Source organism: Sorex araneus, chromosome 4, assembly GCF_027595985.1.
Source record: "Sorex araneus isolate mSorAra2 chromosome 4, mSorAra2.pri, whole genome shotgun sequence".
Taxonomy (NCBI): domain Eukaryota; kingdom Metazoa; phylum Chordata; class Mammalia; order Eulipotyphla; family Soricidae; genus Sorex; species Sorex araneus.
In genome coordinates, this window is record NC_073305.1 from 214,941,955 (window position 1) to 214,967,410 (window position 25,456).

At 63.8% G+C, this 25,456-nt stretch overlaps 1 protein-coding gene across 2 annotated transcripts in view; it reads right to left on the minus strand.

Moving 5' to 3' along the window:
* The window catches only part of ABCC1 (ATP binding cassette subfamily C member 1), a 79,478-nt gene extending 54,610 nt beyond the window's left edge, over positions 1-24,868 (minus strand). For both annotated transcript variants that reach the window (XM_055136330.1, XM_055136329.1), the window contains exon 1: positions 24,738-24,868. In XM_055136330.1, the coding sequence (XP_054992305.1) occupies positions 24,738-24,785 (48 nt within the window). In that variant the 5' untranslated portion in view covers positions 24,786-24,868. The remainder of the gene's footprint in view (positions 1-24,737) is intronic.
* Between the last annotated feature and the right edge of the window lie 588 nt (positions 24,869-25,456).

The following is a 25,456-nucleotide window of genomic DNA, read 5'->3' on the forward strand; positions in this document are numbered from 1 at the left end:
GTGTGTGTGTGTGTGTGTGTGTGTGTGTGTGTGTGTGTGTAACTGGCCCATCCCACAGCGGCATGAAACGGGGAGGGGCCGATGTTACTTTTGTGTGTCTGAGCAGGTGGGGAGATGGGGGTGCTCCTGCTGGTGTGCTCCACGCGGTGCCAGAGATCGAACCCGGGGCCTCGGGCTAGGAGGGGAATCCCTGAGGGTGGTCTGGGAGCCAGACACGCCCCCGCCCCCGAGGAAGGGTTCTCGGGGACTGACGTCCGTCCTGGCGCTCCGAGGGCGCCCCACTTCCTCCCCAGCCGGGACGGGCACTTTGGCCACCATCACCCTCGGCACGTTCCCACCCACGGCCAGAGCCTCCCTCAGTCCGCCACCCCTGTCACCTTCCTCACGCCCCGTCCCCCACGCTGCCCCTCCACCACCCTGCCTCACCTCACCGCCGCGCACAGCACCCCACCCCGCTAGCAACGTCCCCTCACCAGGGAGGGCCCCGCCCTTCGGACCCCCCTGAATTCTACAGTGCTGCGGGATTCCTCGCTCCCCGACGGGCACAGAGCTCGGGGTCCGACCGGTGTCCTGCAGCGTCAGGTGACCCCCAGAACCCCAGGGCAACTGGGCCTTGGAGTCTGTGTGACTCACAGCCCAGCAATGCCCCCCCCAAAAAACACACACACACCGGAAGGGGCAATGCTTCTTTCCTCCCGTGTCTCACCAGGGCCTTCCAACAGCTGCCTTGGAAGCGTGTGGTCGGGAGTTCAAATCCCCGGGGTCCCACATGCACTGAGTGTGCTACTGGGGGCTTTGCTGTCTGTGGTGACCAGAAGCTCGAGAGAGTTTCTGGCCGTACACCACAGCCAGGTGTGTGTGAACAGCAGGAGGAGGGGCGTGACCCCTGAGTCCCCCTGACCTCTGTTAAAGGGGTGTGAGCATCCGAGCATCCCTTGCCCCAACCCCCACCAAGGACAGCAACTAAGACAAAAATTGTGAAGGTGGGGACGGGAGATGCTTGCCCTGTACACAGCTGACCTAGTTCGACCCCAGCATCCCATAGGGTCCCCCGAGTACTGAGTGCAGAGCCATGAGTGAGCACTGTTGAGTGTGCCAAGGGTGTGTGCATGTTTGTCCTGTATATGTCAAAACAGAAATAGAGGGGCTGGAGTGACAGCACAGCGGGGAGGGCATTTGCCTTGCACGCGGTCGACCCGGGTTTGATTCCCAGCATCCCATATGGTCCCCTGAGCACTCAGGAGTGATTCCTGAGTGCATGAGCCAGGAGTAACCCCTGAGCATCGCCGGGTGTGACCCAAAAAAGCAAAAAAAAAAAAAAAAAAACCCAAAACCAGAAATAGAGACAGAACTCAACAATGTGAAGCTGTAGGACTAGTATGCACCACTGAAAATGGGTGAGATGGGGCTGGAGAAATAGTCCAAGGGGTAAGGCACTTGCCTTGCACAGGGCAACTCCAGTTCGATCCCGGCACCATGTATGGTTCCCAAGCGCCACCAGGAGTGACCCCTGAGCACAGAGCCAGGAGTGGCCCCCAAGTGCTGCAGGAGTCACCCCACCCGGCATGGTTCAGGGCGGGGTGAGGAGGTCACTCAAGCAGCAGAGCACTGCCTGGCCCCGGGTTCAATACCCAGCACCACAGGGTGTGGCTCGTATAACAACACGAATGAAGAGAAAAAATTAAATCTAAAGAAAAATGACGGTGGTGGCTAAGAAATAAAGGATCCGGGCTTCAAAGAGAGAGAGAGAAACGGATATCAAGGAAGTACCTAAACGGGTTCCCCAGAGCTATGGTTACTCTAGACACATCCCGAGATAAAGCACTTACTGGAACCAAGATCTTTGAAAATAGGCCATCACACGGAAAGAGACTTCAGAAGGAAACTTCTAGAAACAAAGAAACCCCCCCTCAAAGGACAAAGGCCATGCCTCTGCCCGCTGGGAAAACTTCTAGAAACAAAGAAACCCCCCTCAAAGGACAAAGGCCATGCCTCTGCCCGCTGGGAAAACTTCTAGAAACAAAGAAACCCCCCTCAAAGGACAAAGGTCGTGCCTCTGCGGGCTGGGAAGTCGGAACACACCCTCCTGAAAGAGACGTGATCGTGGAACAGAGGAATGTGGACGCGGGTGGGCTTAAGGGGTCTCACCCCACTCGCAGCTCCTCGAGTGACTGTGCCGCCAGAGCAAGCTCACCCCAAGGGAATCTGCCCCGGGACGCAGGGGTCACTCCGCAGGAACGCGGACGAGGCATCCCTGTACGAGACGTCTCAGGGGCCTGACCCCGGCCGGACCCCTCAGGGCGGCTCCTTAACCGGTCTCCGTGTCCAGAGCCTCCGGGGTCCACGCCTGCTTCCCCACCCGCCTGGACACTCCTGCCCACGCCCATGGTGAATATCCGCCTCCTACAGTGAGCAACGCCCCTGTTCGTTCCCTCACCCACCCTTGGGCCCCTCCACTCAGCACCCCCCAGCCACCTGCCCCCTCCCCTTGCATCCGCCCAGCACCCACCGTCACCCACCTCTGCCCACCCACGTCCCTTTCTCTCTTGGCAGTAGCCCAATGGGCACCAGAGTCATGGATTGGGAAAAAAAAACTGTTCCAAAAGACCCAAATGATTTATTGTGAAGTCTTCCTCCTTGGACCTGTGGCCTTCATCCCCCCCCACCTGACGGGCAGAACCGCCACATCCAACACCCTGAACACTCTTCCACTGGGCCGGCATACACAGCGTGGCTCTCCTACTTTTCCAAGAGGCCCCCCACTTTCTTTTTCTTTCTTTCTTTTCTTTTTTTTTTTTTTTTTGCTTTTTGGGTCACACCCAGCTATGCACAGGGGTTCCTCCTGGCTCATGACTCAGGAATTACTCCTGGCAGTGCTTGGGGCACCCGATGAGATGCTGGGAATCAAATCAGGGTCAGCCTCGAGCAAGGCAAACGCCCTCCCCGCTGTGCTATTGCTCCAGCCCAGCCTTCCCTTTCTTTGTTTTTGTTTTTTTTTTGGGTCACACCTGGCGATGCACAGGGGTTACTCCTGGCTCTGCACTCAGGAATCACCCCCGGCGGTGCTCAGGGGACCATATGGGATGCTGGGATTTGAACCCTGGTAGGCCGCGTGCAAGGCAAACGCCCTACCCGCTATGCTATCACTCCAGCCCCCAGCCTTCCCTTTCTTACTTGGCTTTTTCGCTTCTCACTTAAAGTGCTCTTGACCAGTGAGTCCCGGTCTGTTCTGTTCCTGCAGCTTCACTTCCTTTCTCCTGAATGAAAAGTAGAAGTGACCAGCCGAGTCATGTCCCTGGCCCCAGCCCTGGCCCCAAATTCTCCTCTCTAAAGATAAACAGGATTGGTTTCCCGGGCATCCTTCGAGTAAACAACTTTATGCACAGGAAGTACTGTCGCACTGTCCACGGTCGTCCAGCTGTTCATCGGTTTGCTCGAGCGGGCACCAGTAACATCTCCATTGTGAGACTTGCTGTTACTGTTTTTGGCATATCGAATACGCCACGGGGAGCTTGCCAGGCTCTGTCGTGCGGGTGCGATACTCTCGGTAGCTTGCCGGGCTCTCTGAGAAGGACGGAAGAATCAAACCCGGGTCGGCCGAGTGCAAGGCAAACGCCCTACCCGCTGTGCTATTGATCCAGTCCTTATGCAGAGGTCACTGTCACTGTCATCCCGTTGCTCATCGATTTGCTCGAGCGGGCACCAGTAACGTCTCCATGGTGAGACTTGTTACTGTTTTTGGCATATCGAATACACCACGGGGAGCTTGCCAGGCTCTGCCGTGTGGGCGAGATACTCTCGGTAGCTTGCCGGGCTCTCCAAGAGGGGCGAAGGAATCGAACTCTGGTCGGCCGCGTGAAAGGCGACCGCCCTACAAAATAAATATAATTTTCTGTCATCCAGTGGAAACACGCCCCACACACTTGCTTCTCTCTCTCTCTCTCTCTCTCTCTCTCTCTCTCTCTCTCTCTCTCTCTCTCTCTCTCTCTCTCATAATGATAGGTCTTCAAGAAACTTCCCTGCGTTGCCTTGAACAACTTCCTCCTCCTTTGTTCTGCTTTGGATTCCGCTGGCGATCTGACTTTATTTAATCCACCCCCTGCTGATCAGATGACCAGAGAGGCTGGGCTGCCCTCACAGGCCAACCGTGTGGCAGACAGACAGACAGACAGCGTGGGAAGTGCACACAAGCGAGTGTGTTTGGGAGCTAACTCCGTGTGCCCCTGGGCCCGCTCAGTCGCAGGGGGTGGGCACGCCACTAAGATGCCGACAGTGCCCTTGGGAGGGGCTGCATCAATCCATACCCCCCCTCATGAGGTACAAAGGGAATCCCGGCCCCGACCAGGGTCCCTGCCAATCTGATCGGGGGAAAACAGCTCATTGTACTTCGGTTTTGGGTTTTTTTTGCTTTTTGGGTCATACCTGGCAATGCACAGGGGTTCCTCCTGGCTCTGCACTCAGGAATCACTAATGGCAGTACTCAGGGGACCATATGGGATGCTGGGATTCGAACCCGGGTCGGCCGCGTGCAAGGCAAACGCCCTCCCCGCTGTGCTCTCGCTCCAGCCCCAGCTCACTGTACTCGACTTCCCTTCCTCTCCCCTGCTGTGTGACGCTGCCCACCCGGCTGCAGAGAAACCCCCAGCAGGCCCGGTCTCCCGCCCGGAGGACGACTCTGCCGGCAGAAGCCGCCGTAGTAGTAAGAGCATCCCCGGGCTGGCCCCTCTCACCCGGGCACAGACCTTCACCCTGTGGGAGCCCCTCCGAGTCGGGGCGCGGGGGGCCTTCTGAAACGCAGGCCCCACCTGTTCCCGGACTTCTCTGACAGACCGCTCCTGCCCTGCCTGTGTCAACTCAGGTATTCAGGCCGGATGTTTGACAAACACGCCCCGGGCTAGGTCTCAGGCTCGGAAACTCAGGGACAACCAAGGTCCTGCCCTCCAACGATGGTTCTCTGGGAACACCAGCTTGCGAGATGCCCTCCAGGCAAGGCCTTGGCCCTTAACGGACTTCTCTGCATCCCTCAAAACCCAGCCTACACACAGCCCTTAGCAAGCCTTCCTCCTTGACCGGAAAACGGCACCAAGGGCTGCCGGTGGGGACCTGGGTTCCACCCCCCGGACCACAGGGGACGCTAACCGGCATCACTGAGCCGGGGAAAGCCCCTGACTCAAAACCCACACCCAAGACCCTTCCTCCCCCCTCCCCGGGTCCCTAAGGTCCAGAGGGCCCTCAGCTTTCCCTCCCCCACCCCCAGCTCAGCAGGGAACCAGGCTATTGAGTAAACACCAGCCGGGCCACACCTTCCTGTCAGCATTTATTTCCTATTTGATTTTTTTTTTCTTTTTAAACAGACAGAATGTCACCATGACCAGTGATTTTGTGGCCAGGCTGAAATGCACCAACTTCCAGGCCCGGCCGTCCCATTTTGATTTGCGACCGTCTGTCTGCAACAGGCCCACCTAGCCGGGGCAGGACAGGGACCGCAAGGCATTCACTGTCCTCCTCCCCCGAGCCACGAATAGCCCCATCTTAGTCCGGCACATAGTAGGTGCTCAAGAAATACTCTTAACTGGCAGATGGGACAGACGGCGGTGCCCCCTCCCCCCCGCCACTGCATGGACAGTGTAGCAGAGTCCGGTCCTCTGGCCCGTTCTCCAGAGCCTTTCTCACGCTGTGTGCTAAACCTCCTGATAATTCTGGGAGGGCTGCTCACTGCACAGGTCAGGCCATCAAGGCATCCCAATTGGCGGATGAGAAACCTGCACAGGGATCAAGTGCTCTGTGATTGGCTGAAAGACAACCCACATAGGATCCCATGCTCTGTGATTGGCTGGTGGGCCAGCAGCATATGGGTCAAGTACTCCGTTGTGATTGGCTGATAGGAAACCTGCAATGGGTTCTTCACTGACTGGCCGATGCTAATCACCCCTGGCACCCCGGAAGCTAATGCTCTGTGTGTGTGTGTGTGTGTGTGTGTGTGTGTGTAAGAGGGCAGATGAAGGCTTGTTGATCAACAAGAGTGAAAGACCCCCACAATGGCGACAGAGAAGATGGGGGGGTGGTGACGAGCTGTCCTATGTCGGTGCCTTGGTTTTCATCTGTGCAACGGGGACATGAGCAGCTCCACGGGCGCGGCTGTGTGCAGGGCATGCTGGCGGTCATCCTTCCGTCCAGAGGGAGGACCCAGCGGTGCGGCTGGGGGGTGGGTGCTCCCTGCCCTTCAGAGGGGGCTGTCCTGTCCTTTTTTTTTTCTTCTTTTTGGGTCACACCCAACGATGCTCAGCAGTTACTCCTGGCTCTGCACTCAGGAATTACTCCTGGTCGTGCTCAGGGGACCCTATGGGATGCTGGGAATCGAACCCGGGTCGGCTGCATGCAGGGCAAACGCCCTCCCCGCTGTGTTCTCGCTCCAGCCCCTGTCCTGTTTTCTCTTTAAAACACATTTACTGCTGCCCTGAAACCTCACCTTGAGGACCTTGTTTTTCACCTCTAGGGGTTGTATGTGGGGAGGGCGGGGGTTGGGGACAGGGCGGCCCATGCAGACGGCAGCGCTCCCGGGCCCCAGACAGGCACACCCGGGCAAACACAGGTGCCCCCTCGCCCAGTGACAGCTGTGGCCCCGAGCGCTGTGCGGGCAGGTGGCTCCCTGGGCAGCAGTGAAAGTTCATGTTTACCATCAGATTTCCCCTGCTGTGCTGCCCTCCTTCCTGCCTTCCCTCCTCCTTCCCTCCCTCCCTCTTGGTCAGGTGACCCCGTGGCTCCCGCAGAAGGGAGCCCCTTCCTTTGCTCAGCACTTCTGCAATCCCTGGGCTTCCCCCAAGTGTACTCGGATGCTCCTCGTTTCCTCCTGCCGCTTCCTAACCGAGGCTCCGGCGGCTGTCGGGGGCGTGGCCACCGGCGGCAGGGCGTGGCCACCCGCGGGCGGGGCGTGGCCACCGGCGGCGGGGCGTGGCCACCGACTACCCTATCTCCTACCAACGGACCTCCGGGCAGGCCCGGCCAGCAGAAGGCTGCGGATCGCACCTGGTCCCACCTGTCCTCGCCAGCACCCAGCACCCTTCCCGGCCGGGGCGTGTCCTTCACGCCGACCCGCGTTCCAACTGCTCGAAGCGACCCCCCGGGCTCCCTCCGTCAGCCCCGGCCCCGCCAGGAGGCCACGGCCAGCGGGCTGAGGCACACGTCAAGGCCGCTGCACGTCTGCGGACACTTACGCCCCCCCCCCCACCCCGTCCTGGGCAGGTGCCAGGCCACCCCGGGAGGAAGGTGCTCTGCAGGGAGGCCCCAGAGCAGAGATAAGTCCCGGGCAGGGCACGGGTTTGCCCACACAGGAAGTGCCGGGGCTCGAACCCTATCTCGAGGCCACAGTGTTCCTGGAAGCGCCCCCTCCCCCGCCTGCCCCCTGGCCCTGGGGGAACGCCCCACCCCAACCCCCACCCCCCAGCAAGCTGAGCGCCAGCGGTTTCTGGGAGCCCTGCAGGGAGGTCAGCCCCGAGCTGGGCTGCAGACGGGAATCCTGCTGGCGGACACAGCGTGGGGCGCCCGGCTCCCACCGCCGGCTGGAAGGACCCAGAGGGCAGCCTGGAGACCCAGCCAGAGGCGGTGACAGCGGGCGGCCGTACCCCCCACCAACGGCCACCCCCACCCCCACGAGGTGGGGCTGTGGCCCGGCCTGGGCCAGAGAGGGACGGGGAGGGGCCGTGAGAACAGCAGCGCCGGGACTCGCTCCAGCACCCGGCAGGCGGTGACCCGGTGACCCGGTGACCCTCACCGCCCGGCACGGGCTGAAGGTGCCCGGCCCACACCCCTGGGATGTCCGCAGCGGAGAGAAACGGTTGCAGTGCCCAGTCTGCCGGCCCAGCCTCGAGCCCGCCCCTCCGGACGACTGGCGGAGCCCCTCCCTGGTGGGGGAGGGTGAGGAGGGGGGTCTTCCCCCCACCCAGGCACACACCTGCCCTCACCCTCCGCCTGGCACAGCCCCAACTCTGGCCCCGGTCACACCCTCTTCCTCTTCGCCACCTTCCCCGGCTCCTCCCTTCACCTCCTCACTTCACCCGGGGGTGGCGCCTGGGCGATCGGGCAGATGCCAGGCCCAGGGGCAAGGCTGGGGAACCAGCGGTCGCCGGGCCAGGGGCAGGCTGGCTGCCTTCCGTGCACCCAGCACCCAACTAGGAGCCGTGGGGACAGCAGGCTGCCGCAGCCCCAGGGCACGAAGAGCAGAGGGTGGACGCGTCCCGGCCAGGGGGGTGCAGGGCGGCAGAGCGTGGCGGGGAGGTGGCACTGTGTGTGCTGGGAGACAGAAGGGCCGAGAGGAGGAGGAGGAAGGGTCCTGAGGAGAAGGAACAGAGCCAGTGTCGAGGGGAACAGCAGGTACAAAGGCCCTGCAGCAGGGGCAGTAACAGAGCAGTCCATGTGACTCAGCAGAGGTGGTGAAAGGGGCAGGCAGGGACAGGCTGTGGCTGTGACTTTTACTTCGAGTGACACCGGGACTTGTGGGTGGCCTTGCCTCACCCAACCTCCATTTCCGTCAGAGGCAACCTCTGACCCAGGGGGCACCTGGAGACCCGTCTGGTGACCCCGCTGTGACGGGGAGGGAGAGGCTGGGGTCAGCCCGCACAGGATGACCCCACGGCGGGGACTTCACCCTGGCATCCCTACAGGAGATACTTCTGGAAGGCAGGAGCTGGGAACAACGGCAAATAATAGTATTTTGTTGTTGTTGTTGTTGTTGTTTGTTTGTTTTTGGGGGGGCTACACCTGGCTGTGCTCAGAGCTTACTCTCAACTCTGCCCTCCGAGGTCACTGCTGGCGGTGCTCCGGGGACAAGTACCCTCCCTGCTGTACTATCTCTCAGCCCCCAAGGCGAATAACTATTTCAAATCTCACTCAGGGGTTCCTCCTGGCTCTGCACTCAGAAATTACTCCTGGCAGTGCTCGGGGAGCCATGATGAGATGCCGGGGATCGAACCTGGGTCAGCCACGTGCAAGGCAAACGCCCTCCCCGCTGTACCTTTGCTCCGGTCCCTGTCAAACCTCACTTCTTACTATTCAATCAACTTTTCACTCGAGCCCTTTGTCCTAGGTGTCACTTTTACCAGGCGTGATGGAGCGCCAGCATGCGTGTTTACACGCGTGTGTGTGCTTACTCAGTCACAGGGGAAGTGCATGCGAGTAATACACAAGCCTCTTGAACAACTCAGGTTCCAACTGCTCAGGGCCACGAACACTCGGGCTCAGTTCTGTCCCCAGGGAAACAGTCCCCACGGAGCGGGGTGTCCCTGAAGCCAGCCCCCGTGGATACCAAGGTAATGATCGTAGTGAAATTTAAGGGTACGGGTCCCTAGCCCCTACACGGTGCAGTGTTCAAGGGGTGTGCGCGTGCGTGCGTGCGTGCGTGTGTGTGTGTGTGTGTGTGTGTGTGTGTGTGTGTGTAAAGCCAAGAGTGAAAGGCCCATGCGTGTATTCCTCCTTAAGCAAACTCAGGGGTCACTCCCGGCATGGCTCAGGTGACCATACGGGTGCTGGGGATTGAACCCAGGCTGGCCCCGGGCAGCCACGTCCCCTGTGTGCTGGACGGTCTCTGGCCACCACCCTCACTTTCACTCTCCCTCTCTGTGCAGGAGGGGCAGAGCAAACAAGCTGACGCGATGTTTCTCTTAAAATCGGGCTTGTGGGGAGGGGCTGGTTGTCCACATCCCCATGGGGTGCGGGCTGCCACACAGGAGTTCCATCCCCGACACCCACACACTGGCACTGCGGGGGGGGGGGGGAACCCCCAAGCACGAAGCCGGCAGTAGCCCCAGCACCACTGGGTGTGTCCTCCAAGAGCAAAACAAATAAGTTTCCGGTGTACAGGTGCACGCGCATGTGTGTGTGTGTGTGTGTGTGTGTGTGTGTGTGTGTGTGTACAAAATAAACGTGGGACTGGAGCAATAGCACAGCAGGGAGGGTGCTTGCCTTGCACTCAGCTGACCCGGGTTTAATCCTTGGCATCCCATAGGGTCCCCCGAGCACCACCAGGAGTAATTCCTGAGTGCAGAGCCAGGAGTAGCCCCTGTGCATCGCCGGGTGTGACCCCCCCCCAAAAAAAAACATTTCTGCTGTACAGATGTACGTGCATGTGCGTGCGTATGCACGATAGACACGTTTCCTCTGTACAGGTGCACACACGTGTTGTGTGTGCATGTGTCACAGTGGGTCAACACGTCTGTCTGAGCAGCAAGGTGGACCCGTGGGTGGGCCCCTGGCAGCAGTGCTGTGTGGCTATGAGAGAGGGGTTTCCTGTCCGGGGGGTCTAGACTCATTGCAGAGAGTGTCGCCCACTTCAGGGCGGGAGCCACAGTACAGCGGGGAGGGCTCTTGCCTTGCACACAGCTGACCTGGGTTCAGTCCCCGGCATCCCACAGGGTCCCCCGAGCAACGCCAGGTGTGATCCTGGTGTTTTGTGTATGGAGGGAATACATGCACGGGACTCTCTTTGCTTTACACACACACACACACACACACACACACACACAGAGCCCACAGGCACACACACGCACACACGCACACACACACGCCTGAGCACAGAGCCAGAAGTAAGCCCTGAGCACCAGGCATGACGCCCAAACCAAAACTAAACTAAACACATAAATACAACGACAGCGCCGACACCCCAGCCCCCGGCCCCCTCCTCGCCATCCGCCCTCCCGGACCCGGGCCCCCAGCGTCTCAGCAACCCCCTTCTCCAGCACATCCCCAGGTCCCAGCACAGAACAGCTGCAGACACGCCCCCCGCCCCCCCCCCACCCCGGGCCCGACTCAGGGAGAGCCACTGCGGCACTGTGGGACGGGCCAGCGGCCGGCGGCTTGGCTTCGGGTCTGTTTTCTGGGCCACACCGTGCCGTGCGCGGGGCTCCCCCGGGCGCAGGGCACCAGGGACCACAGCCCGGCTGTGCAGCGCGGCCAGGGGACCTGAGTGCCGGCAGAGCCTGTGCCGCAGAGCCTTCTCCGGCCGCCCCTGCTCGAGTCACACCTCCAGCCACCCAGTCGGCCCCTGTCCTGCCACCTCCCCCGCGAAGGAGAGAATGAGAAAGTGTAGGCGGGGCCGGGGGATGAGCACTGCCAGGGGAGATCCCTGAGTCTGCTCATGGAAGGGAGTGCGTGCATGGGCCGCTCACTCTTTACACGCACTCACGCACACACACACGTGCACACACGCACACACATGCACACACGCTCGTGCACACACATACATGCATGCACATGCACACACGCACACACGCACACACATGCATGCATGCACATGCACACACGCACACACGTGCACACACATGCACACACTCATACATACATGCATGTACGCGCGCACACGCGCACACACATACATGCACGCACACGCACACACACACCATATACACTGCACAATGTAGGGCGTAGGGACCGAATCCCAGCCCCGCACGCTGGACTGGTGAGCAGCCCAGACAAGACGGAAGCCCTGCCCGTGGCCGGACACAGCCGGCCGGCTGAGCTGCCAGTCACACAGCACACACCGACACCACACGGACACCCCTGCCAGCGGGAACCGGGGGGAGGAGTCCAGCCCGCGCTGGAGAGAGAGCACGGCGGCCCAGGAGTCGGCCTTGTGTGCTGGTCGGTTCCCAGCACTGCCAGGGCTCCTGAAGGACCCCAGAACCCCTGGGTCCCCTCCAGCACCCTGAGGCTCCACATCGAGCCACTGTCCGGGCGGGCCAAGGTCTGCCTGCAGGGCCCCCGCTCAGAGGGTGCCCCGCCCTCCCCGACCAAATCAGTGGGGCCCAGAGACCACTCAAGTTCTGGGGTCCTTGGAGGCCTGAGGGAGGCTCTGAGTTCGAGCCCCAGCACTGCACGACCCCTGAGCACTCAGGCATAGCCCGGTGGCCCCTGAATATGGTTTAGGAGGGTCCCCACACACACACAAAGTACACACACACACAAAATACACACACAAAATACACACACACACACACACAAAATACACACTATGTATCTGAGGGGGCTGGAGCGATACCCTAGCGGGTAGGGCGTTTGCCTTGCACACGGCCGACCGGGGTTCGATTCCTCTGCCCCTCTCGGAGAGCCCGGCAAGCTACCGAGAGTATCCCGCCTGCACGGCAGAGCCTGGCTAGCTCCCCGTGGCGTATTGGATATGCCAAAAACAGTAACAACAAGTCTCACAATGGAGACATTACTGTTGCCCGCCCGACAATGACAGTGACACAGTGACAGTGACACGGTGATGAATCTGAGAACCGCAGAGAGCAGACCTGAATGTTCCCCCCCCCGGCCACACACACACACACACACACACACACACACACACACAGAGTGATGACGAGAGGCAAGGACCCGCGATGGTAACCATGGCCGTGCCCCAGGTGAGCAGCCGAGTCTGGGCCCCGAGACAGGGCGGGGCATCTCGGCAGAGGGGCCGAGCTCAGTGTGCGTCCGGCCCGTGTGTGAGTCCCTGCGTCTGACTCGAGACACCGCAATCCTGCCGCGGGGGAAACCAAGAGTCCCACAGATCTCACTACACACGACGTTAAAAACAAACACGGGCTGGCCAGAGAGCGAGGGCACAGTGGGGAGGGCGTGGGCCTTGCGCGTGGCCGACCCAGGTCCGATCCCCCGGCCTCCGGCCTCCCCCGGGGTCCCCTGAGCACCGCCAGGAGTGATTTCCTGAGTGTGGAGCCAGGAGTCAGCCCCAAGCATCGCCCCAGAACCAAAACACTAAATAAAATGAAGGATAAAAATATTTAGATAATTGAACTTAAAAAATTAATTAAATAAAAGTTGTTTTATTTGTTTATTTATCTATTTTTTTAGCGGTGCCAAGGCTGAAAAACCCTCGGGCCTGCCCCATGCAGGGCCTTCACCCCTCCCTGCACAATGGCCGAGCCCCTGGTCTGCGTCTCAGTATGGGGGGGGGGGGCCGCCCCGGGCTGACCACAGAGAGGCAGAGAAGTCGCCAGCACATGCCAGCGGGTGGGGCGCCGGGCCAAGAAGCTGCCGTGCCCACGGGCCCGGACGGACACGCAGCCCCTCCTTAGTCTGTGCCGGGGAAAGGAGAGGCACGTGGGCACTGCGTGCCGGGATCCGGCCAGGCCCTGCCGGACCAACCGGGACGGGCTCCCCGGGCCCCCGGGCTGACGAGGCCCCACCTGGCTCCATTTTCAAGGGCAACAACCCTGGGGCCGGCCGGGGAGGTGACCCTTGGGCCCGAGCACCCCCACCCCACAGGAAAGGCCCAGAGCTCCATCCCTGGCACCCGCTGGGTCCCCCACGCACAGCCAGGATGTGTCCCCGAGCACTGCGTCAGGAGCCCCACGGCAAGTTGGGGCAGAAGCAGAGCGGCAGGACCCCACAGAGCCGAGCAGGCCAGTGGCTCTCCTTGCCCGCGGCTGCACCGCCTGTGGGGTGCCCCCGCCACCCCCCCGCCCCGAGCCCCGCTAGAGGTGGACCCTGAGCCCCACACCCCCCACCCCGTGTGACCCAGCCCAGCCCTAGAGTGACAGCAGGAAAACTCAGCCCCCTCCCCGCCCCGCCCCCGCCGCCCCTCGCTCTTTGACTCTCTCCCCTCCACACCCACGAGCTCTAACATCCCTGCAGGTGACCCCAGGGGCGTGCGAGGAGGGGCCTTCGGGTCTCAGCTGAAGCCCCTCTTCCTGGGGGAAGCCGCCCCCGCCCCCAGGCCCCCCACAAACGTGCTTCTCCAGAGAAGCCGTTTTCCGTGGCCAACGTGGAAAAGGCCTCTTCCTTTTTTTTTCCCCAAGAACAGGTGCTCGGTTGTGCCTCGCAGCGCCTGGAGACGCCACGGGGAAGACACGCGTCTGTCCGGCCGGGCGGCAGGTCACACACGTGCCATGTCCTCGGGCTGCGGCCGCGGCTGTTTATTCTAGATGGTTTGTCCTTGGGCCTCGCTCTCTTCCCAGACTGTCCCTTCCTCGAGGGCAGCAAGGCCCCAGGTCCCGTCCCCCGGGGCTGTGTGACTGGCCACCAGCTCCTGGCCTGTCCCCCTCTCGGGGCGGGGGGCACGGGGGAGGGGGGTGTGCAGACGCATGAACTGTGGGGGGGGGCACAGACGCATGAACGGTGGGCGGGGGGCCAGCCCGGGCCTGGCTGTGCCGGCTTGCAGAGCTCACTCTCCCTCTCGGGCTTCCGGGGGTCTCGCTGTCCCTTGCGGTGGGGGTGGCCCAAAGGGGCCGGGCAGGCCAGTGGTCAGTGCTTGGGGGGTCGCGCCACACGGTGGTCGTCGGAACGCCGTGCGGTGCCAGGGTGGAAGCCGGGACTCCGCAAGGCCAGTGCTCGGGCCCTGCGCCCACCCCTCCCCCCACCAGCCTTTCGCACCCGTGCGCGGGTCTGGGGGAGACGGGTGGTGCTGGCGCGGGCTCCTGCTCTCGGGGCACCAGGGCCCTGGGCAGTGAGGACGGGACCCGCTGCCAACTAACTCCCAAACGGCCGGGCCCCGGCTCCGCACCCCGGGAACTGTGTGGCCTCGAGGAAGATGCAGTCTCTCTGGGCTGAATTCAGCCTTGGCTGGCTCTGGGGCTGTGGCCCAAGGCTCCGGGACGCCCCTCCCAGCCCTCCAGCGTCTCCAGGTATGGAAGGTGCCAGGGTGACCTCGCCCTTCCAGCACTGCCGCCAAGGCCCCTGCGCCCTGCCTGCCCCGCCAAGTCTGTCCTCCTGCCCCGCGCCCCCAGCCTCCCGCCCCGTCCAGCTGCGTCTGCTCTACCCGCTTCCCCGACTCCCGAAGGCCTCCCTCGCTCAGGACGGGGGGGGGGGGGGGGGGCTGCCGGGGCGGGTCCCTGGGACGCCCCTGCAAACAGCAGGTGCCCATTAATTGCACGAACGGGGAGAGTCGGCGAACGGGGAGAGTCGAGTCGGCGCTCGGGAGCACCCCGGAGACACTGGGAAGCACCAGACGGCCGGGCCCCGCCTTTGACCCAGTAACACACGCCACGGGCGGGCGCCGGCCCAAAGGAAATAGCTGGAATGTCCAGCAAAGTGGCTGTTTCACACGCTGGGTCATTGACTGCGGAGAGCTGAGTAAACAGAGGCGGCGGGGGGCCCAGCTGGTCAGAGCGAGGCCCCTTCACCTCGGCTCCCGAGCCCCGTGTTCGCTCCCCAGAACCCACGTGCGGGAGGGCAGGGGGGGAGGGTGAGGCAGGGGTGGGGGCTGGTCACCCCCCACCCCAGTGTGCCGTGTGCCACCCTCTCGGGCACATGCCAGCATCGGGATGCAACAGGGCGGGACCCCTGGCTAACTGCCCACGAGGTGGGGGTGGGGGTGGGGGCGGGGAGGGGCCGAGGCTGCAAGGGCCCGTCACCCCGGGGAGAAGGGGGCGGGTGACGGTGACTCGAACTCTCGCAAGACTCCGCCGGGAGCAAGGGCTAAGGGAGGGTCTGGTCAGACGCGGAGGAACGGGGGGGGGGGGGGGGGGGGGGGGAGGGGGCGGGGGGCAGGGGGGAGGGGGAGGGGGCAGGGAAGGGGGCCCCCGGGCTCGGGCAGCCCTCAGCACTTTCCCTGTCCGGACTAGCCTGATCCCTAGAGCAAACCGGCCCGCTGGGAGCCTGGCCCCGGGTCAGCAAACAGGCCCAGACGCGGCCTTGCAGCAGGGGTGGACTCCAGGGCCATTACTTGGGCCGGCCGCGGGGCTGCGGGGAGGCGGACACCGTGAGGCTGACCACCAGGCTCCCCCCGAGATCCCCCCACCTCGCAGGAACGACGGCCTCCCTCCCCACGCCCTGGACTGCGGCCGGGACTCACGCTCACTGAGGGCCGGAGAGGTGGACAGCGGGTAGCAGGGAAAGCCTGGACACCGTGGAGGGGGCTTCAGAACACCATCCCCCGACCCCCACCCGAGCATCGCGGGTGCAGCCCCCAACCAAACCCCAAACGGTGACCGCACTGAGGCAGGGAGGAGGGGAGGAGAGCAAGGGCTGAGATGGGCAGCCTCGGCCCCGGCTCTGCTCATCTGCTCTTCCTCCTGGCCAGCTCGGCCGGCCGGTCCTCCTGGCCAGTGCTCATGGTCTCAGCTCTCTTGGCCAGTGCTCATGGTCTCGGCTCTCCTGGCCAGCCCTCCTGGTCAGCGCTCATGGTCAGCTCTCCTGGCCAGCCTCCTGGTCAGCTCTCCTGGCCAGCCCTCCTGTCCATCCCGCCCCATACCGCCCTTCCATACCGCCCTTCCATACCGCCCCAGGAAGGCTGTGCCGTGGGGTGTACTGGCCGGCGCGGCCCCTCAGAGCTAAGGAAACAGGGTCCCCTCTGTCCCACAGCCTCGAGGCGTCCACACACACAGGGATGACGAGGCTTCTTCCCCGGCTCTCAGGTTCAAGAAAGAGAAGGGGGAAGACGCCTCAACTTCTGGGCCCAACTGCCAACACCCCCGCCCCTGCGCCCCTGCCCCTGGGCGCCATAACACCTCAATTAACTTTAATGGGGGTGGGGGGGGTAATTGTCGGGTTACCTGGCGGGGCCAGCTGCCTTCCTGTCTCCACAGCGCCTTCCCTCTGTGCCAAACGCGGGCGGACCCCAGGCCACGAAATCTCCCACGCGACCACGCAGACACCCCCCACCCCCTCGGGCACCAGGGCACGCAGGGGAGGTCCCTCTGCCAGCACAGGGCTCTGCGGGCACGCGTGGGGGGGGCCTGGCGGAGGGTCAGCACCGCAGCCACTCCCCCCCCGCCCCCAAGGAGGAAGCACACGGGGAGATCCAGGGGACACAAGAACCACAGGCAGTGCTGGAGGTGCAAAGTGTAACCGAGTGGCCGAGTGGCCGTCCGGGGCGGAAAGGGGGCGGACGGCCCACCAGGGCAAGATAAGGGTCTCCACTTTACAGAGGAAACCCCCCCCCCCGGGAAGATGGCGGGAGCGACCTTAGGCCCCCGAGGGGATGACCGTTGCCCCAGCCGACAGACCCAGGCCTGGAACCGTTTGGGGGCTGCACCATCTCCACAGCCAGGCACGCGTCCCTTGAGGGCTCCCTGCACCCGCTTCTCAGGATGGGGGTCTCCCGAGCGGCGAACGTGTCCCCCAAGGTCGGTCCCACAAAACAGCACAGGCTCTGCTGTGGGGTTACCACCACCCCCCTGAATACCCGATGGCCGGGCTCAGTACCACCAGGACACCAGGAGTGGCCCTGGGTGGGGCCCCAGAGATTTTTTTTTTTTTTTTTTTTTTGCTTTTTGGGTCACACCCGGCAATGCACAGGGGTTACTCCTGGCTCTGCACTCAGGAATTTCCCCCGGCAGTGCTCAGGGGACCATACGGGACGCTGGGATTGGAACCTGGGTTGGCCGCGTGCAAGGCAGACGCCCCACCCGCTGTGCTATCGCTCCAGCCCTGGACCCAGAGATTTTTTAAATTGTTTTTAAAATAAAAATGTGACCATTTCAAAAAACAGAATGACTACGAGGACCGCCCATTCCCGTGTGGCGTGTGTGTCTGCGAAACGTCTCCAGGATTAGAGACAGGGCAGGGAGAGGGTGTGGATACGTGGCCAGCTGGAGAGAGTGTCCAGTTAGCGCCCGTCTCAATGTCTCTAAGCCGTCTGCTCTGGAACAAAGAACATCACCGGAACGCGCTGAGATTCTGTAATTAAACGCTAAGCCGTCAAAGCAAACAACATCAGGGCCCAGAGCCCGGACGGTTACGCCGAAACTTCTGCCCACTGTTCAGCTGCGCATACGCAAGTGCGTTTTACATAACGGGTTAAGTGCAGGACTTACGCCCATCTTTCAAAACCTGCAACAGGAGCTAGAGAGCAAGGAGAACGCCGTGCACGGGGCCGACCCAGGCTCGATCCTGACACCCCACGTGGCCCCGGGGTCCCCTCCAAGACTGAGCCCCGAGTGCAGAACCCTGAACATCACCGCCAGGAGTGGCCCAAAAAACAAAAGATAAATTTTAAAATATATATTTTTAAATTTTTAAGTAAAAAGTGGAACAAAACGGATCAGTCAGAAACGAAGAAACCTGCTCGCCCCTGGCTGAGCCTGGCCACGTCCCAGTTTGCTGTCAACTGCCAGGCACCCACAGGTGCTTGAGACCTGCTGGCCAGTCCACTCGTGAACGAAGCTCGGGGCCCCTCCTGGCAAACGGAAGGATCCGATTTCTCCAAGTGCTCGGGACCCTGGGAGGGGGCGGGGCTCGTGGTGGAGTCATTTGCATCTATTTGCATACCCCGGGCCTCGGAAGTTCTGTGGATCAAGAAGCCCCCCGGAATCCCCCAAAGTGGTCACAATCCCAGCATGCCCCCAGAGGAAACATGAGGGAGATATGGAACTACTCTGGGTTTTTTTTGGGGTGTTTATTGGTTGTTGTTTACACACATCTGGCAATAATCACACACATCTGGCGATGCTCAGGGGGCCCCGTGGGATTGGAGCTGGGCCGGGCATGTGCACGGCAAGCGGCCTACCCGCTGTGCTCTCTCTCCAGCCCCGGCACTGCCCCGTTCCAAAAGCAGGATCCACTCGTCAAGAGAAGTTAAACTCCCTTCGCACCCCCACGGCCCTCGCAGACCCAGGACGTCCACGCTGGACACGCAGCAAACCTACCACGAAATGACCTGACTGAGACGGTGAACCCACATGGCTGGTGGGGGGGACCAAGACCCACCCACCGTGCTCCCCACCCCCCACCCACGCCCACTTGCATACTCTCGACCCGGCTTCTAGGAAGGAAAAACACCATCACCCCGGCCCCTGCTGGGGGCAGAAAGGGGAAGGACCTGCAAGTTTCACTTCCGCTCACCCTCTGCGCCTCTCAGCACGCACACGGGCACAAGCAGAGAAGGTGCCCGGCGCCAGGGCGGCCGCCTGCCAGCCGCCAGCCCGGCCAGATCTCAGAGCTGTCTAGCAACCTGCAGAGAGGCTTCCTCGTCCCACGAGAAAGCCCCGGTGACCCGGGGGGTGGCCCACAGCCTCCCCCAAGAAGGGGAATCCCAGCTTGGTTCCGAAACAGAAGCGCCTCTCTCTCTCTCTCTCTCTCTCTCTCTCACACACACACACACACACACACACACACACACACACACACACACACACACACACACATTCTGTTTCATTTTAAAACCCTTGGGGCCGGCGTCACTGTGCCATGGTTAAGGCATTTGCCTTGCCTTGCCCGTGGCCGACGCGGGTTCGACCCCAGGCCTCCCCTGGGGTCCCCGTGCCAGGAGTCATTCCTGAGTGCAGAGTCACTCCTGAGTGCGTAACCCCTGAGCATCGCCCGGTGGGACCCGCCCCCCCCACACCGAATAAAGAACTAAACCCGATACTCACTCCAGCACGGCCACTGGGCGGGGAGGCCCACGCCAGCCAGGGGCAAATACAGCCCCACTCCCCGGCCACAGGCAGGCCACCGGCCCCTTCCCTGGGCTGCCCAGGCCCTGAGCGTGACCACGTGCCTCTTTTCCCAGCACTGATCGCGTCTCTCCTCACCGCTCTAGGGAGCTGTCCCGTGGCGGGGCTCTGCGGCACCTCTGAGCTCAGCCCTGAGGGGGACGTGGCCACCCCAAGTCCCCCAGTGGACTCTGCCCTTCTCTCTAGGACCCCCCAGCCCCCGCCCCCAAACCCTGGCACGACCAGACACATATTCAGGGGGAAGCTCAGGAGTCCACGCCCCTGAAAGGCCTGGCCCGGGCCTCCCTCTGTCCAGCTCGCACTGACCCGGCCGCCTCGGCGCTTCTCGCCCTTTCTGGCCAGCCCCGGGAGAGGACATGGCCTCACCTGCCGGCCTCCTGGCCCCGCTCCCAGGGAGGGAGAGAACGACGCCAGCACACAGCAGGTGCTCGGTCAGGAAAACAGGCTCGGCTCCATGAAGGAGGCGGGAAGGGTGAGAACGAGAGGAGGAATCCCGGGTTTGGAAGAACAAAAACACGCCCAGGGGCCAGAGCCATAGCACAGTGGGGAGGGCGTTGGCCTTGCACGCGGCCGACCCGGGTTCGATTCCCAGCATCCCATAGGGTCCCCTGAGCACTGCTAGGCAGGAGTGATTCCTGAGTGCAGAGCCAGGAGGAACCCCTAAGCATCACTGAGTGTGACCCGAAAAGAAAAAAAATAAATGCTGAGTCCAGCAGAATGGGACAAGGGCTTAGGGTCTAGAGTTCGAATCCCTGGTGCCCCACATGTGCTGAGCCCCTTTGGGCAGCTCTGTGGGCCCCGCAGAGTAGCGTAGGAGCACAGTCAGGCCTCGGTGAGCACCCTCACGTGGGACACCCCTCCCCCTATGGCAAGCACCCCAGCCCAATGCAAGTGACCAACCTCCTCATAGTCCTCACGATGGAGACATAATTCAGTAGGGCATTTGCCTGGCATGCAGCCGACCTGGGTTTGATTCCTCCGCCCCTCTCGGAGAGCCTGGCAAGCTACCAAGAGTATCCCGCCCTCACGGCAGAGCCTGGCAAGCTCCCCGCAGCGTATTCGATATGCCAAAAACAGTAACAAGTCTCACCATGGAGACGTTACTGGTGCCCGCTCAAGCAAATCCATGAACAACGGGACAACAGTGCTACAGTGCTACAACTAAAGTCTTAAAGGGGCCAGGGGTGTGGCTCAGTTTTTTTTTTTTTAAAAAAAAACAGACTTTGTTGAGGTGGGAGCATTAGTAGCAGGTAGAGTGCACACGCGGACCCGGGTTCAATCCCCGGCATCTCACAGGATCCCCTGAGCACTCCCAGGAGTAATTCCCGAGCGCAGAGCCAGGAGGAAGCCCTGAGCATCGCTGGGTGTGGCCAACCCCAACACCCCCTCTCCCCCCCCAAACTGGGCTGCAGAGCAGACGCCCAGATGGGACACGCCAGGTGGGACACGTTAGAGACGGGGGGGCGGGGGGGACCCAGGGACAAGAAGGAAGACGGGCAGCCCTGGCGCGGGCAGGCCGGGAGGAAGAGCGGAGACTGGCCGGCCGGGAGCCAAGACCCGACCCTCCGGAGGCAGCCCACCGCCGGCCGGGGCCGTGCCCCATGCTCAGAGCCCACGCGTCAGAAATGCCAACTCCTGTGGGACATCTCCCCACGGGGAACCGTTGCGACTCAGAATCCAAATAAAGGGAAACCGAGGCACTTGTACCCTCGGAGCCCCACCGAACGCCCGGTCGGAAATGGGGGCTGGGCGAGTGGGCAGAGCCACGGTCGGGACTCAGCTCTGACCCCCGGCATGAGAAACGGGGATGGGGGAGCGGCAGGTGGCTGGGAGGGGAGAGAGTACCCCGGGGCGGGCGTCGGCCTGGCACGCGGCCGACCGGGGTTCCATCCCCGGCACCCTGGGTGGTCCTCGGCACTCGCCAGGAGTCAGGCCGGGGCCACCAGAGACAAGAGACACCGGGCAGAGCATGGGCCTGGGGGGCAGGAGGCCGAGAGCTGGGCCCCTGGCACCGCCCCAGGCGGATGAAGCCTCGTCCCGGCACTTCCTCCGTCTGAGGCTCCCTGACACCGAGACTGGCACCCACACGCAAGCACGGTGCCTCCAGTGACACCAAAGAAGGGGGGGTAAAACACAACTTCATAACACAGGGGACAGTCTGGCCAGTGTTTCTCAACCAGAGGACATCCAGGACACTCTAAGGGGGGGTGAGGGGTCACAAGTAGAAACTGCCTAAATGTGGGGGGGTTGTGGCCCATGAGCAGGCTAGCAGGAGGGGGGCTGGGGGCACAGGAAGGAAGCCAAGTTGGACAGGGAGAGAGGCTGGGAAGCACTATACCCTCAGCATTCCAGGGGGCGCAAACGGCATGTGCAAAGGCCCTGGTGCAGCCCAGAGGGCGCTGAATGGGGCAGGACGGGATGTCACAGGCAATGTTATGCCGTCTCCCTCGGGACTGGGGGCCACGGAAATCAGTGGGGACGGAGGGGGGCAGGCAGAGAGGGTGCGGGTAAGGGGGTGGCCCTGGGACCCCGCAGAGGCTTGGACCAGAGGGAGCACCAGGGAGGCTCTGAGAACTGGCCAATCTGGACGCCTTTTGGAGACTGACAGGGCCCGGGAACGTGCCGACGGGTCAGACGCAGAGAACGGGAGGGAAGACGGGGCCACGGAGGCCACAAGGCTTGGGCAGCAGCTCCGGGCGGAACGTGGCCACCACCTGCCAAGAAGAGCCAGGCGAGGCGTGTCCCAAGTTCCAGGGACAGGCCCGGGGTCCCCGCCCCCAGAAGAGGGAGCACTAGGGAGTGAGGCCCAGGCCCACAGCAGGTGCCGCGGGGAGTCGGGGTCCCTCGGCCCGGAGAGTCTCCCGCAGACGGGCCACGGTGGCCTCGTGCCTTGGTCACGGCGGCCAGCCCAGCGCGGGGCCACTGCTCCCCACGCCCAAGTGTCCAGAGCACTGGCCCGCGAGCGGGCGGCCCACCCCTGCCCTGGACCTTCCCCGAGGCGGCACCTGGGTGCCGGGGGCCCCCACAGGTGGCCCCAGTGACCCTGAGCGACCCCCGAGAAGCTGGGAGACGGCAGCGTCCTGCCGGCGTTCCACAGAGGCGGCCACTGGGCACCGAGGGCAGGTGGCTGGAGTGGCCACACGGCCGTCCCCGCTCTCAGGGCCACCCCTCCCCGGCGTGAGCCAACTAAGCGGCCCCGGGAAGTCCCCCCCGGGAAGCCCCCTCCCCGGTGACCTGCCTCGACCACACACTCTCCCCGCCCAGCTCCAGCAGACCTGCTGGCCTCTTCCGGCCACCCAAAGTGTCCGGGTCCCAGCCGCCCGCTTTTTAAATCCGGGTCCCCGGGGCACGCCCCGAAACTGAGGTACGGGGCGATTCCAGGAATCCAGAGGGAGGCAGGCGCGAGCCAAGGGGTCAAGGCCAAAGATTAGGGAAGCGGGAGGGATGCCGGGGCCACCCAACCACGGCCGCTATCTCGGCCCTCCCTCCTCCCCCACCCCTGCCCAGCCAACCCCGGACATCAGCGATTTCCACAGTGAAACATTTTGGGGAGGAGAAAGAACATTGTTTGCCTAGTAATGGGGTTTCCTTTTTCCTTTTTTTTGTTTTTTGTTTTGGGGGGGTCATATCTAGCAATGCTCGAGGGTTACTCCTGGTTCTGTGCTCAGGACTCACGCCTGGCGGGCCTCGGAGGACCATATGGGATACTGGGGCTCGAACCCGGGTCAGCTGCATGCAAAGCAAGCACCCTACCTACCCGTGTATTATCACTCCAGTCCTGGATTTTTTTTTTTTATTCTTTAAACAAGAATCGAGGGGCGGGGAGTCCTCCCAAGCAGTGCTCAGGGGTCACTCCCAGTCAGTCCTCAGGCTGGTGGTGGGCCTGGTGCTGCTGGGGCCCCGGGAGTGCTCGGGGAAGCACACAACTCCGGGGAGAGATCTTGGCGGTCCCCGCGTGGCCTGAGTCACTTTCCTCCCTCCTGGATGTGCCTTTGAAGCGCAGCGAACAGCCTTAAGCAATCAGAACTCGGGAGCCACCGCGGGCGCCAGCGCCCTGAGTCAGATGCTCCCGACCGGATCCCTGCACTCCGCTCGCAGGGAGAAAACACGCCAGCAAGTGCTCCCGAAGCCACAGCCGCCTGGGGCCAGCCAGCCGCCCAGCCTCGCAAACTCCCCGTGAGAAGCCGGGCACCCGGGCACGGGGCGGGCGCTGGGGGCCTCTTCCCTCTGCCAACATGCCAACAGGGCCCCTCTCTGCACACGCTCTGCTCTCCGGTGAGCCCCGGGTCCCCATGCAAAGCATGGACACCGCTTCCTGCGCAGGGAGGTCAAGACTGTGACACTCCCTCGGGAGAGCGTGACCTCACCGGGGCGGCTGGACTGAGTGAGACCGCCCTGGCCTCCCCCCTTCCGAAGTGAACACCTCCTCCTCCTCCTCCTCCTGGGGGCCCTCCAGGGTGTCTCTCCGAGGCTCCAGAGGCAGCCTGGGGCCCCATGAGAGAGCATTTGGAGATGCTGATGGCCTGATTCTTAATAAGGGCTGGAGTAGGAAAACGCTCCAGGTTCCCCGTTTGCCCACGGCCGCGGGCCTGGGCCGGTCAGCGGGATCCAGACGCGCCTTCTCGGAAGGAACCACGGGGCCAAATCGCATTAGAGGACAAAATCCAAGGGGACCAGAGAGGATTTAAAGTGCAGAGAGTGGAGGGCAGCGGGGGGGTTCAGCTGGGGGGTGGAGGGGAGGCTCCCGGGCCCCAGAGCCCTGGGACACCCTGGGGGTCAGGCCCCAGAGGCAGGGGGCGGCCACTTGCCCACTCCCTGAGCGGGCGGCCGGTCCCCCCCGCCCCGCCCCGGCCCCACCCGCCCCGGCGCAGTGGTAACGGGCAGAAAGTAAAGATGACAAAAATACCAACCACCGGAAAGCGACGAGGCTGCAAAACAGTCCGCGGCGAGAAGTTTCTGGCCGCCCCGCCGCGGGCTCGGCACCCCGGGGCGCGGGGCCCCCCTCGAACCCGGCCCTGGAGGTGTCAGGACTCCAGCAGGGAGCGAGCGAGCCCCCCGCTTCCTGCCACCCCTGCCCCCCGCCAGCCCCGGCGCTCCCGTCCCGGCAGGCTCCGGGGAGGACAGGCGGACGCCCCCCCAAGGGGAAGGAGAGGGGCCCCCCGCTCCCCCCAGGTCGGGGCCCCGGGCTCGGCCACACGCGCCCGCGTCCAGCTCGCCCCGGGACAGGGGCGCGGCGGGGCGAGGGGCCCGCGCGGCGCACGGGGATCCCGGGTCCCGGGGGGGTCCCCCCGCGGCCCACCCCGCCCGGCCCCGGCCGGCCCCCGCCGCCCCCCGCCCGGCCCCGGCACCTACCCAGAAGGGCTCGGAGCCATCGACGCTGCAGAAGCCCCGGAGCGCCATGCGGCCGGCCGGGAGGCGGCGGGCGCGGGGCCGGGCGCGGGCGAAGGCGGGCGGCGGACGGACCCGGCGGCGGCGCGGCGGAGGCACCGGGCCCGCAACGCAGCCTGGTTGGCCGCCGCGTCACGGGGATGCGGCCCGCCCGCCCCGCGCCCCGCCCCGGCCCCGCCCCGGCCCGGCCCGGCCCGCCCCGCGCCGCCGCACCGGCGCCCGCGCCCCCGCGCCCCGCGCGCGCCCGCCCCGCGCGCCCCCGGCCCGCGACCCTGGCCCCAGCCCCACGCGCCTGCCCCGCGCCCGGCCCCGCGCCCTAGCCCCACGCGCCCTCGGCCCCGCGCGTCCCCAACCTCGGCCCCACGCGCCCCTGGCCCCAGACCCAGCCCCCCGCGCCCGGCCCCGCGCGCCCCCGGCCCGCGCCCTGCCCCGCGCCCTAGCCCCACGCGCCCCCGGCCCCACGCGCCCCCAACCTCGGTCCCACGCGCCCCTGACCCCAGACCCAGCCCCACGCGCCCCCGGCCCGCGCCCTGCCCCGCGCCCTAGCCCCACGCGCCCCCGGCCCGAGCCACAGCCCCCCGCGCCCCTGGCCCGCCCCCCGCGCTCTGCCCACGCCCCTCTGCTTCCCCCAGCCCTCCGCGCCCCGGGGTCCGCGCGCCCCAGCCGCCACCACCCGCCCCCGC